Here is a 13,697-nt window from a genome sequence, read left to right on the forward strand (position 1 = left end):
TACCCTCGACCCTCGACATGGTATACCCTCGACCCTCGACATGGTATACCCTCGACCCTCGACATGGTACCCTCGACGAAAAGGGAGACTCGTTACCAGGTAGTGTTGCGAGGGTTAGCTGAGTTGATGAAGTCAAATGGACTTTGACAGAGTCTTACACGAAGGAAAAACTCGAAAAGACGAAAATATATTTAAGTATGAAGCCGGTAGTAAACACGGAATTAAAGCGTTGATGGTAATGGACGATTTGAGGCGACGAGCGCAGCTATGCGATGTGATAATCTGTGTGGGGAAGAAAAGAATACAAACACATCGTCTAGTCCTAGCTTCATTCAGTTCGTACTTCCAAGCTATGTTTACTGGAGGACTCGCTGAAAGTTTTGAAGATACTGTGACTCTTAAAGACATTGACAGCGATGCTGTTCAAAGTCTCGTCGACTTTGCTTACACAGGAAAGCTTGATATCACGACGGACAACGTCCAAGCAATTATGTACGCTTGCTCACTCTTCCAACTTTCAACACTGCAGCAAGCATGTTCAGATTTTCTGCGACGTCAACTTCATCCCTCAAACTGCCTGGGAATAAGATCATTTGCAGATGCTCACTCATGCTCAGGATTGAGAGAAGCCTCTGAGAAATTTATCGATGAACACTTTATTGATGTTGTACAAAATGAGGAATTCTTAGTTCTTCCCAAGGAAGACTTAGCAGTCTTACTCTCCAGTGAACACTTAAATGTAGAATGTGAAGAGGATGTTTATAATGCATTAATTTCTTGGGTTAAGCAAGATGTGCAGAACAGAAAAGATTATTTGTCAGAACTCCTTGTAAAAATAAGACTTCCACTTCTTTCTCCTCACTTTCTTGTTGACCAAGTTGAAAAAGAAGACCTGATTTATCAAGACATTAAGTGTAGGAATTTATTAGATGAGGCAAAGAATGTCCATTTATTGCCTCACAGAACAGAACCAGACAAAAAGAATTTTTGTCCTCGGCATTCTACAATTGGGGTAGTGTACAGTATATGTGGTATGGACTCGACTGGGCATTCAGTTAAGATTGTTGAGAGGTATGACTTTCATAGCAACAAGGTTAAACTCATGAGTCCCACAAATGTATCTCGGAGTGGTGTTGGTATTGGTGTTTTGGATAATAAAGTGTATGCTGTAGGTGGTCATGATGGAAGTGCCTATTTAAACAGGTATGTACTGGTATAGTGAGCTAGTCTGACTAAATAAAGTAAATAAAATTGGATTTCCACAGACAGAGTGGCTTTTCATTGTTGTAAGTTGAATTTTGTGGAGGGAGAAAAATGGAAAACCTAAAAAAGACCCTCCAGGCACAATTCTTAGAGAGAACCAACAAGCAACTCTACTCATATGTGTTAATGACCCCTGTGGGAGTCAAACACAGGTCACATTGTGAGAGGTACACGCGTCTCTCACCACTTTGCCACCCCTGCTTCACATCAACATTCCTAAGATTCATAATTATCATAACAGCAAAGAATTTTCATTCATTCTTGGTTCCATGTTTTTCAAAAGTTGTCTTTTGTATAGCTTTCTTGTTTGTGTATAAAATTTTCTCCACTCACCAAAAATTGTCACTTGTCCTTTGGATCCAGGCCACACTATTTGATTTCACTGCAAAAACCATGGTCAAGGCTTTTAAAATATTAAAAAATTACTTTGAATTAGCCAGTTTGTTTATGTGATGTATGACTGAATGTTATTTGGAAATACCGGTAAAGAATTCATGAATATTTCAACATCAAACCATGGTATATATAATTAATTAACGAGCTAAATTTATGAACATGATGAAGATTCAATGTTTATTTCTAGCACCTGCTTTAATTATTATTATTTAGTAAAAATAAGCAGGTGATTATAGAAAATCTCGCACGCTGATTGGTCAAGAAACTCACACTATCACATGATAATCACCTTCAGCGATAATCCAAAATGGCGGCCAGCCACTTTGTTGCTGTTACCGGGAAAAAATGTCTTTTATCTTCTTTTTTTTTCTTTTTTTGAAAGAATCAACTGTGTATTTATACTAAAACAATTATTTGCCTCAGACTCAGTGATTATTGGGGAATATTTACCTCGCTGCTCGAAGACTAGCGTCTCGGTAAATATTCGCCGATAATCACTTCGCCTTTGGCGAATAATTGTTATTTATTTTTTAATTAAACATATTAATCACATATTAACCCCAAGAGCAAAAACTCATCGAGGGGGTCTATATATCAATTTAAACATGAAACTAAATTACATGGAGTACATAGGGCAATGAAAACAGAATAATACTGAAAAAAAATACATTACCAAAATATTGCCTAATATTGAAAAAAATTTCCTCTTAACATATTTAAACAAATAATCCCATGATGCAAATAAAATTTAATTTTCAATCAAAATTATAAGCACTTCTGTTATATCATTTGCTTGCACATTCATGCTTGCCTGATACTTTTCTTAATTTTTCATCTATTGAAAATATTTAGTGTGGAATGCTTTGATCTTACTACCAAGCAATGGAAGTTTGTTGCAGCAATGAACAATCCACGGAGGTACGTAGCTGTAGGTGTCTTAGGTGGTCTGCTGTATGCAGTAGGAGGATACGATGGAATCTCTGTGCTTGACTCTGTGGAGGTTTACGACCCTAAACTGGATCAATGGAAATATACTTCTTCTATGAAAAACAGAAGAAGACATGTAGCTGTGGGAGTCTTAAATTCACATGACTTAGGAAAAGCATCTTGTGCAACTACAGCAGGTAAAAATGTGCTGTTGAAGAAATAGAAAACAAGGGTATGTGCTGTGTGCAGTTATAAAGCACGCAGGGGTTGGCAGAACACAAGAGAAGTGTTAGGAGACGCACAATGTGCAGCGACGTTCTGCCAATCCCCAAGTGCTTTATAACTCCACACAGCACAGCAAGCAAGTTTGTTATTTCTTTTATAAAATACAAATTACAATAACCATTATAACTGCTCTGCTAACATGGTTGAAATGAGAAAATAGAACCCAGACCCATGAGTTATATTCCTTGTAGGTATAGTTTAAAGAATAAAAGCTAGAGACCTTTTGTTTACCACTGGCTATTATAATGTGGGGGTTCAAGGAAACATATCGAATTTAGAGATTATTTTAATTAGAAGCAGAAATATGCCACATATATGATGAAATTTTTCTATTATCTAACAAAGTAAATGTAGAAATAATTCAAAATAAATCATTTGTCACTAGCTGAAAGGAAAAAAATCAGAGTCCCTGACAGGAATCAAACCCATGACCTTCTAGATACCAGTCGGATGCTCTAACCACTGAGCTACAGGAAAGACTTATGACTTAAAACGTCTGTTGACCCAACTGTTGGTCAGCTGTTGGTTGGCAGATTATTAGCAGTTGCTTGACAGGTCATCACTACATACATACCACAGATAACACTAGTTGACAAACGCAACGAACGTTCAACAAAATCTTAATACTTTATTACCTGTATAAATCATTTTGGCTTTCATCAGTGACATTTGGTAATATCTTCATTTTAATATATTATTTTAGCTCATTTTAATTATTTTATGGTACACAGGTTACTTATTTGCTGTTGGTGGACATGATGGAGTCAATTATCTCAAAACAGTAGAACGCTATGACCCAGAATCAAATGAATGGACATATGTTGCTTCTATGGGGGCACGTAGGGGAGGTGTGGGTGTGGCTACACTTCATGGGCACCTGTATGCCACTGGAGGGTATGATGGCACATCTAACCTGAGTACTTCAGGTACAGTATAGTATGCCTGCACATTTTGTTAACATTTATAGTTTACAGCATATTTTAAGTCCTCTAACAGCTTGTGTTAAAAAAATTGTTAATTTTCTTTAAAACAGAGCGATACTACCCAGACGAGGATAGGTGGGCTTTTGTAGCACCAATGAGTGTATGTCGTAGTGGACATGGAGTAAGTGTAGTGACTGGCCTGTTATATGCTCTTGGTGGTCATGATGGTGTGTCTTATCGTAACACTGTGGAGTATTTTGATCCAAAGATAGGTGAATGGAAGGTTACAGGACCAATGGGAATGTGCAAGGCAGTGGCAGGCGTGGCTGTTGTTAAAGGAGTCTAATTCAATTTCTAGTCACATCATCAAAAACTGAATTGCTTTTTTTCTCTTAATACATCAAAGAAACTTTTCAATAAACCTATAAATAAGGACTATTTGTAAGTGTACTTGAATGTGAATAATTTATAATAAATTGCTTTCATTGGGGAAATATAAAACACAATCTGAATTTGAGAATTTTATTAAAATAGAAAAAAAATATCATGCATTCTGATCAGCTTTGCTAGCCCATGGCGAGGAAAAATGCTGGTTTTCAGAATGGAAAAAAAAAAGGTCTGTTTATTTCTGTTATTTTTTATACAATAAATTCCAACTTAATAGTAATAATTCTCCCATTAGCTAAATCTTTATACCAGATCTTCATTGTTCAATGTACCCTGAAACAGCCTTTTTATACATTCAAACATTAGGATGAAACTTATTAGATTCTTTAAATAATTATAATAGTTTTTATAAGTAATAGCATGACCTCAGGATAATTAGTGATTAAATGTCCCCAAGGTTTTGGTATGGCGTCAGGACTTTAACTAAACCTTCCCAGGATTGAGGGGACAATTAATCACTATATCACCCAAAGGGTCATGAATTAGTTTGTAATATTATGAACACCAAGGAAAGTAAGGAGAAGGAGTTTACTTTGGTTAACCAAGAGCAGAATGAATCACAGTTTTTTTAAAGTCTTGATTACGATGTAATCTAGGGAATCTTTATCATGTCATTTTGTCATTATCTACCCTGGGTGCCAGAGGCCGTGTGGGGCTTGGGGGCGAGAGACAGAGAGAGGGAGGAGGGAGCCCCCTCCTCCCTCTCTCTCTCTCGCCCCCAAGCCCCACATGGCCTCTGGCACCCAGGGTAGTCATTATCGGTATACAATGAGCAATTTCAAATCGGAAATGCTAATAACTTATTACCTCACAAATCGTAAGAGTCACGATGTGATGAACTCATGTGTGACAACTATTCAATGGGTCCCACAAATAATAATAATGGGAGGTATAGTGCAATGTTACGACGTCTCAATGCGCTTTACATTAAAGACCAGTGGAGGATTTTACGGACTGCATATTAAGGCGCTAATAGCAGCCAAACAGCTTACAATCATGAAAGATTTGTTAGTACATTAGTGTTATGCCTCCAGACAGGGATAGGCTATTGAACCGAGAGACAATCCCCTACTCTTACACAAATAATGCAACGGGATATTTTACGTCCCCCATTTTACTGTAGGTTAGGAAGGGTTGGGAGACAGGGCCTACGGTTTAAAGTCCTTATCCGAGAAAACTTGAAGGTCTAACCATTTGCAGATATTATTACAAAGGCAGCACCTTCTCAGTTATTTTAAGACCCTGAGTGTTTGTCTGGCCGAGGCTTGAACCACAACCTCCCGCACAACAGACCGACGCTCTTACCAACTGAGTTAACTGGGTGGCGAAGTGAGAAGGTCTTAAACAGAGTCTAGTAGAGAGTCATTGCATCAACTAAGATTTCTACTGAGTCATGGGTCATGGTCCTGATAAGATAAGATTAGTCTATAATCATACCTCATGGTTATATTCATGAGGGATGATAAGTCTAATCTTCCCTCATATGATTATGATTATGATTTAAGATTTATATAGCGCCCTTTAATATGTGGATATAATATTCAAATTCATGAGGGATATTTAGACTTCTAGCTATTCATCCAGTCGAGTGATGTTAGCGATTAAACTTCCCTCAACGATGTATCCCAAGGTAATAAGGAACTTAAACAATACTACTCTTTACATTTCCGTTCAGCGATCACAAAATAAAATAATAGTTCTAAGTTGAGGCTGGAGTTTCTGTGCATACCAAAGTATGCTTTTTATCATGCGCAGCAACTCCAACCTCAGCACAGTTGAGAAACTGTCCAGCAAAATACATGATATATTTTGCTTATTAAGAAGAGCGTAGTTCTGGGGGTTGAACATTGTATTAGGTGTACTAAGTTAGGACAAGATAAAAGCACCCCCACCAGTAAGAAAAAATCTTAAAACGGGCTAAATTCAAAAAATAACCACGCAGAGCGAAAGAAGTGCTATTTCTCAATGATCGGGTAAAATTTTATTTCACGTTTCAATGATTTTATTGAAATTTTTGATGAATCTCCATACATTTCCTTATAACAGGACACCACAGAAACCAAGCTTGGGCTACCTGTGCTTTGAAAAGTTGAAACTAAAGGATTTCATATTTTCCTGATTTTTCAATTCAAGATATTGAGTATGAGGTAGAGTAAAAGTTGCTTTTAAATAATTTTCATTGCTGTATAGAACACAAATTCTTATTGCATCTTTTTTGCTCTTCGATTGGCTCAAAAACGTCATTCCCCAGCAATGCTCTTAATTTTATTTATAATAATAACATTTGGTATGGGGAGGGGGTAGAGCGGGACACTCAAGATTAACTGCTTCAATGCAGGTTTTAGATCATTTTTCATGTTTCATGACCTGGACATCATCAGAAATTTTCTAAATTTATTTTGGACTGCCATAAATGATCACAGTAGTAATAAGAAACATAACAAAGAAGAATTTCTAACTGTTACAGATATCTGATCAGTTAATTACATATTATATTAATAAAACTGACATTCTTATCTCACCATTTTTCTCATCGTTTTGCTCTTACATGACTAAATGGATGTGCTGTCTACATGATGCAGGGTGTGTATACAGGATTTTCCATTGTGGGGTGGGGGGAGTAATTGCCATTAACCCCCTCAAATCATTCCTCCCCCATCCCTGTAATTGTGCACCATAATCATCAAGGGCGGATCCAGGGTTTTTTGAAGGGGGGGTCTCAGGGGTAAATTTTGTGGGCAAAGGAATCCCAGTCGCATTTTTACCACAAGAAGCCCATTTGACCTCAGGAATGACAGGGGAGTCGCGACCCCGACCCTCCCTTGATCATACAATGCAGTACACCTGATTACTTTGTTGATAAATCTCACTCTCACAGATAAGTTTCTTCAAAGAATCTAGAATTCTGGCAGAACCAACATGACAAAGACTTTGTGTAGAGTGTAGAGCATCTGTAATCCTTGCAATGTGAGCACCTTGATGTAGCGACCCTGTGAAGAACACACATAAAGTTTACTTAATGACGCCTGTGGAAAATGAGCTCACATCTAAATATTATTTCACACAAAGATATTATAATAGAGAAAAAGAGGATTTATGCTGCCAACGTTTTTTTTAAGTAAGGGAATTTATACATGTAAGTGTTGATATAAAGTTGAAGAGCTGTCTTTTTGGTACCTTTACTAATGTCCTTGATAGCTTTTATAATGGCAGGCTTCAAGTGATGATCATCTGTGATAATCTGAAGAAAAAATGCCATTTAAACATGATGAAGGCATTAGCTAGAAAGTACATTAAAATTTAATCAAGTCTTTTGCAGTCCTCCATTTTTGCTGTAGGTCTCAGATCTCCTCTTCAACCATGGGTTCAGCCTTAGGGGCAGGGGGAGTGGGAAAGGAACGAAGAGAGTTTTAAATAAGTTGTAATATAACCTCTGCTCATTGGCTATCTTCATGAAAGAACCATTCACATCCTACACTCCTATATACTATATAAGCTATACAGGAATGTGCCTCTGCTGTATAGGCTATGGGTTTTTCAGCATTTGCAAGTTTTATTTCTTATATGCTATCTTTGGTATTACCTCATAGGAATCCATTGATGCATCTTTGTAATATATTTCTCCTTTCATTTCCAGCTGAGTCAGCATCTTTCGTACCACTTTGCAAATCTCAGAAAAGCATCTTGTGTTGCTAGCCTGGTGGTATTCATGAAGAAAATTTTTAAATGCTATAATAATAAAACAGGGAAACTTATAGTAATTGTAAGTATTTCAGTTTGATTGCAAACATTTTGCCTTATAAAACGTGTGCATTCAAACCAAAATACTTTATACAATTACTATCATATCCAAATGCGAAATCCTCAAAGATACTTAAGGATGCTTTACCTGATCAATAACATTTGAACCCAAACTAGTCAGAGCTATTTGCCGCACACTTGACTTAGAGCACAAGTCTCTAAATGAAAATCCATTTACTTCTGACTCCTGTGTGTATTTTGATAAGAACTCCATTAATTGTTGTGTGCTTGAAGAAGAACCACTTTCACTAGCCATATCAGGAAGGACATATGGAGTGCTATAGACTTCTGTGTTTAATTTGACAACATCGAGCCAAAACAGAATCTCAGCATTAGGGTTACTCTCTAAAACTATATAAGATAGAAACAAAGTATTAGCAAGAGAAGCCTGTATACAAAATTGCAGCTCCGGGTTTCAGGATAAAAAAAATCAAATAAGAGAAGCAAAGCGATGATGATTTTGACAACTCTGGAAAATTAAAGATGATAATCATAAACAGAAGTGATATCAAATGTCAACTGACCTATGGAAGTTACTGTTAACTGTCGCTGATCACGGAATGTGGTTAATTTCCCTTGGAAAGTCACTAATTGACCAAGGCAATACAGGTCTATTGTTGAACTGTTTATTTTCCAGTAACAGCCTGATATTATCCCTGTACCATCATCTACTGTAAATTATCATACCAAAAAAATTATAATTAGTAACATTTTTATTAGTTCAAAAAATGAGCAGTAAAAATTCAAGTACACATGAACTCTTCAACAATACTTTCAGTATTGATTCTATATGAAGTAAATAGTTTAAAGTGTATATGACACGAAAAAATTTCATTGTTTAAAATAAATAGTTTGTTAGTAAAAATAAATATATTGTAATAAACTTAGTTTGTTTCAAAAGCTTATTTCTTGAGATATGTAAGAAAATTAAGCCCAATTTGTGATATCATTTTGTTAACACATACTCTAGATTTGATAGTAATGCACTAAATATAAATTGTAATTCGTATATTCTATTCAACTTCATTTGATAGCTTAAGTAGTACTCTTCAAATGTTGGGAATAACTGAAAAGTGTACTACCTGAAATTAAGATTCTACATTCATTTCATGTATTTGCAACTAAATCTTGAGACTTGTAAACAAAATAACGTCACAACTTGTGTTAAATTTTCTTGAATTTCTCGAGAAATAAGTTTTACGAGTGCAATTAAGTAGGTGTGGCTAATCCAAAAAACATCTGATCAATTCTTTTCTTGATGAATATTAATCTGGTATATTGACGTATCTCCTTGTGTGTATGTGCGTGCGTATATTTTCTGTGTATTTTTTTGTGTATGAAATTTGTATTTTTCTGCTTTTTTAATTTGCTATTTATCCTTGTTACTTTTCTGTAAACATAGTATTCTGCAATTTTCTGACCTCCTAGCTGCCTAACTCGATTAGCTTTTCAGCTATTTTAGGTAGCTGTGCTCGTGTTTTTTGCAATTTTAATTTTATGTTTCATGTAATTCTTTCCTCCTTGAGTGCAAATAAACTATTGTTGTTGTTTGTTGTTGTTAATTACAGAGCTATAATACACGGTCTGTGAACTTGTTTTGAATGGCTTTTTTTTGCTGATGTCAGCATGAGGAAATTTTCTCTAATCCTTTTACAGCTCATATCAGCTCATTTGAGCTTGTGACTTTCAAGTTTGCTTGTTTAAAATACAAATTGTTTTTTTGTGTGTGTGTTGTACAATAACAACTTATTACACTGCTATATAGTTGTGTATTACAGCTGGATAATGACTCGTGAGGCTGTATTTCTCCTCACCCCTACGCTGTTCGAAAAAATATGGCCGCTTTCACTCATGAAATTATTGGGCTGTAATACACAACTAGCAGTGTAATAATCTCTATTAACTTTAATAGTTCATTCATCAAAATTAAATAATTTCATTTACCACCATAAACAGTAAGTTTTTCTCGATCATCCACGGAAACAATAGTTCCCAATACCTCTACTCTTATTATCACATGATTTCCACTTTGGTAAATACCTAATAAATAAAAGACAATATCTATATCACATACACAACATGTAGCAAGGGGCCATTAATTTACATGATACCAGAATCAGTTCCGGTACGAGAATAAAATTTCATACCTCATTCTCATTTCAATCCCCCCAGAGCAGTTTCATTCTGGAATGAGTGTTTGTACCATGTTAACATGGTACTGGTGTGAAATATATCATACCAAAATGAGTTTTTCATTTTGAACTCATTCCATAAAGACTAGTTCTGGTATGAAATGTCGCTTTGGTATTATGTTAACAAATGCAAAGAAATATATGGCAACTGGGATGACCTTGTAGCAGAATAAATTTAATTCTGGTATCTGGTAAAACCTATTTTAGTTTCTTTACACTGGTTACCAGTTAAGTTTAGAATTAACTTTAAAATACTGGTTTTTAGAGCTTTAGCAGTTGTTGCCCCTGCACTTTAGAATAAATTACCTAGTAATATAAGGGGTGCTGGTAAGTTAGCTTTTTATTCATGCATTTGAATATTTTTAGTATTTATATTTGTATGTGTATATTAGTATTTGTATCTTTATCAAGTTAAAAAAAAAATGTATAGATAAAATTCAAATTATGTATATATATATATATATATATATATATACACTTGATTGCAGAAAGGTTGTGGTATACACTTATACAAATACCTAATTTATTCAGTATATTTAATGATATGCAAAACAGAAAACTCGCTTTATTTATTATTAATTTTGTTTCATTCAATGAACGTCAAAATATTTTATTCTCGTGTTTTATCTCCTACAGATTATAAATCAATTGGTTTTGAGGGTTAAAAAAGTAAAATTGCAATATGCATCTCATTAGGTATTTGTATAAATGCATAAATGAATACTACAACATTTCTGCAATCGAGTGTATATTATATATAAACTTGAACATAGATGGTAGATCAACGATGACCTTCCAGTAAAAGGATTCCAAAGAATTCAACAGTCTGTTCTCTTCATAGAAATATTCTTGTATATAAAAGTGAAAAGAGAAAACACTGAGGCAACTTCTAACTGTTCCAAAAAATTATATTTAACGTTTCGGCCTTCTTCAGAAAAAATAAAGATATATACAGGATAAAAAGTAAAAAAGTAAAGAATGAATAGCCAAATAGAATATATATATATATATATATATTTTTTTTTTTTTTTCTTAACTTGATAAAGGTACTTTTAGGAATACAATTTAATAAGAATACTAGTTGTAAAAGACAACTTTTCGCTGAAATGTTGTCTTTTACAACTAGTATTCTTATTAAATTAAAACATATATTGTTTATTTATTTTTAATGTTCTTCATCATTATATAATATATACTATGAAAATGATAGCCTAAATAAATTTTATTTAGGCTATCATTTTCATAGTATATATTATATATGAATTTTATCTATAGTTTGTTTTTTTCTAGTATGATTTTTGACATATATATATTTATATTTATATCCTAGGTCTAGATTTAATGCGCATTTGATCATATTCACATGTTAAAGTCGCGCTTTATAAATATTAAATATTTATTATTATTATTACCATATAAATTGCCCTAAACAGGTATCCCTGCTCGACTCCTCAACTTCGGGAGAGGTTTTCATGTTACTTTCTTTAAGGTACCGCAAACATAAGCTTTGAAAAGCATCATGAAAAGAAAACCTATGGTATTGGTGCATGGTTATAAATCTGACTTCCATGTATTTCAAAGTAGTCAAACATGCATTTCAAATGACCAATTATACTAACAGCCAATCAGTGAGGTGGTATCACAGGGTGGTCACCCTAGAGAATTTTTGTGTAGGGAAGGGTAAGCAATTTAGTCAATCAACTGATTTTTATAAATTTGGGAGTCCCAAAGGTGAACTGAATAACAGATTGTCATCTATCAAACATTCTGTCAAGTAATGTATATGTGGCAAACAAGAGAAGGGGGATTGAAGCCCTGATAAAAATCATATAACTAAGACAGTATAACTACTTTGAATTCTATAATATTAATGCACAAAGCTGCACAAGTAAGTTAGTAGCCTCGGTGGAGGGGATCAAGAGAAAAATATCTGAAAATGTTTAGAGCCTCCTTTATTTTAGAAACATGTACTGTAGTTCCAGAAATCATACATACCCCCCTACCCTGCAAAGGAGTTTTTAAAATTCCTCTGTGGGGGAGAGGGGCAAGCAGGGCTGTCAACCTCCGAGATATTCAAATCTGGAGAATTGATAGGGAAGGGATATGACATCACAGTGTGTCAAAAAGCGTGCGAAAAGACGCCTTTCGGTTTGTAACATTTGATGTGATTGGTTTATTTCTGAACAATCAGATTATCGCTTACATTACAATGGCCTGCTTGCAAGAACAGCCATGAGGAACGTTTTGATTTTGTTAGCGATGTAAAATGACACAAACAACATAAGATAATTGGAATTTTATGGTTGTGAAACTTGAGTCTCACAAGAAAAAAATGGTCAGCTTCGGGGATTATCCGGGAGATTTGAGACTCTAATCTGGAGGCCGGGAGATACTGCCCAAAATCTGGAGACTCCCGGTTTATCCGGGAGAGTTGACAGCCCTGGGCAAGGGGTATAGATAGTTTCTGGAACTATGGATAATTCCACGGATATTGAACAAACCAGAATACTTTATCAACAGATACTTAAATTTTCTCTATAAAACTGGTGATGAGACCACCATCACCACACTCCCTCAACTTCTCTCTCTCTACTGAAAGATCAAAGACCCCCTCAGCCAGCCAAAGGGATTCTAGTACTGATGATATATAACACCAGCTTTTTTTGAAATAGCGGTATATCAGTAGTGTGTAGAGCTAAGGTTATTAAACGAGCATGGCGATGTCCAGATAGTAAAGGGTTTTTAGGTGGGAACAAAACTATGAGCAGATTTTGTCAATGTGGTATTCTACTGAGAGAGACATATATAACCGAGATGCTCAGTTTTATACGAAACCACAGGTAGCCCAAGCTATCAAAATGACTGTTCAAATCTATCAAACCTTGAACATTACTATCGTAAAACAATCTCTAATGTTTGCTGTCTTAAAGCTCAAAGATAAACCAAGGTTCAAACTTTACACAAAGTATTGAGGTAAAGCCCTTTCGAAATACTATCGTCTTGTTCAGAATTCATTTTTTCCATGATTTTGAACCTGGATTCAAACTATCTTTTAGTTGCCATCATTCAACACGAATCCAATGAGTTTACTTTCGTTACCTTTGTACTCCTTGCTTTCCTTTAATTCATATATTTCCTTGACGAAAAGCTTTCTGTGGGCCCAAAAGGTCGAGTTGAGACCCCAGTAGTAAACGCGCAAATCAATGTCTGTCGCCATGTCGCCATGACAGGCGGTGCACCACAGGAAACCCATTATGGAAATTACGTGCCGATTGAAAAATAGACCGTTTTCTCAAGGTTGCGTGCGCATCGACCTTGACGGGCCACAAAACTGAAAAACACAAATTCAGTAAAATAGAGAAGCCAGTTTTATATTTACAGCTCTAAAGAGGAGAATAATCGATTTGATGAATTTTTATTGAAAAATCTAATAGAAATGTATGATAATTCTCATTATGAGGCT

The 13,697-nt window shown here is 35.2% G+C and overlaps 2 protein-coding genes across 3 annotated transcripts; one reads left to right on the forward strand and one right to left on the reverse strand.

The window, feature by feature from the left end:
* Positions 1-19: 19 nt before the first annotated feature.
* LOC116289592 (kelch-like protein 18) lies at positions 20-4,522 on the forward strand. The gene is made up of 4 exons (XM_031696538.2): positions 20-1,203; positions 2,512-2,783; positions 3,603-3,797; positions 3,905-4,522. The coding sequence occupies exons 1-4, from the start codon at positions 137-139 to the stop codon at positions 4,138-4,140; spliced, it is 1,770 nt and encodes a 589-aa protein (XP_031552398.2). The 5' UTR covers positions 20-136; the 3' UTR covers positions 4,141-4,522.
* A 2,099-nt stretch (positions 4,523-6,621) lies between these two features.
* On the reverse strand, positions 6,622-13,469 carry LOC116289607 (CST complex subunit STN1-like). Of its 2 annotated transcripts, XM_031696555.2 has the most exons (7): positions 13,334-13,469; positions 9,987-10,082; positions 8,567-8,713; positions 8,131-8,393; positions 7,825-7,938; positions 7,419-7,482; positions 6,622-7,231 (listed from the first exon to the last, which is right to left on the reverse strand). In XM_031696555.2, exons 1-7 carry the CDS (start codon positions 13,449-13,451, stop codon positions 7,068-7,070), a joined length of 966 nt encoding a protein of 321 aa, XP_031552415.1. In that variant the 5' UTR covers positions 13,452-13,469; the 3' UTR covers positions 6,622-7,067. The 2 variants fall into 2 exon arrangements, with proteins under 2 accessions (XP_031552415.1, XP_088895614.1); XM_089039488.1 differs by lacking the exon at positions 9,987-10,082.
* Between the last annotated feature and the right edge of the window lie 228 nt (positions 13,470-13,697).

Source organism: Actinia tenebrosa, unplaced genomic scaffold, assembly GCF_029948245.1.
Source record: "Actinia tenebrosa isolate PJP-AT-01 unplaced genomic scaffold, QUT_ActTen_1.0 PGA_scaffold6__47_contigs__length_16458017, whole genome shotgun sequence".
NCBI classification, from domain to species: Eukaryota; Metazoa; Cnidaria; class Anthozoa; order Actiniaria; family Actiniidae; genus Actinia; species Actinia tenebrosa.

Coding starts and splice junctions, on each gene's coding strand:
- LOC116289592 (XM_031696538.2), top strand. CDS start 137: ATGGACTTTGACAGAGTCTTACACGAAGGAAAAACTCGAAAAGACGAA. Junction 2,784..3,602: donor ATCTTGTGCAACTACAGCAG/GTAAAAATGTGC, acceptor TATGGTACACAG/GTTACTTATTTGCTGTTGGT. Junction 3,798..3,904: donor ATCTAACCTGAGTACTTCAG/GTACAGTATAGT, acceptor TCTTTAAAACAG/AGCGATACTACCCAGACGAG.
- LOC116289607 (XM_031696555.2), bottom strand. CDS start 13,451: ATGGCGACAGACATTGATTTGCGCGTTTACTACTGGGGTCTCAACTCG. Junction 7,939..8,130: donor GTTCAAATGTTATTGATCAG/GTAAAGCATCCT, acceptor GAATACCACCAG/GCTAGCAACACAAGATGCTT. Junction 7,483..7,824: donor CATCAATGGATTCCTATGAG/GTAATACCAAAG, acceptor TTTTTTCTTCAG/ATTATCACAGATGATCATCA.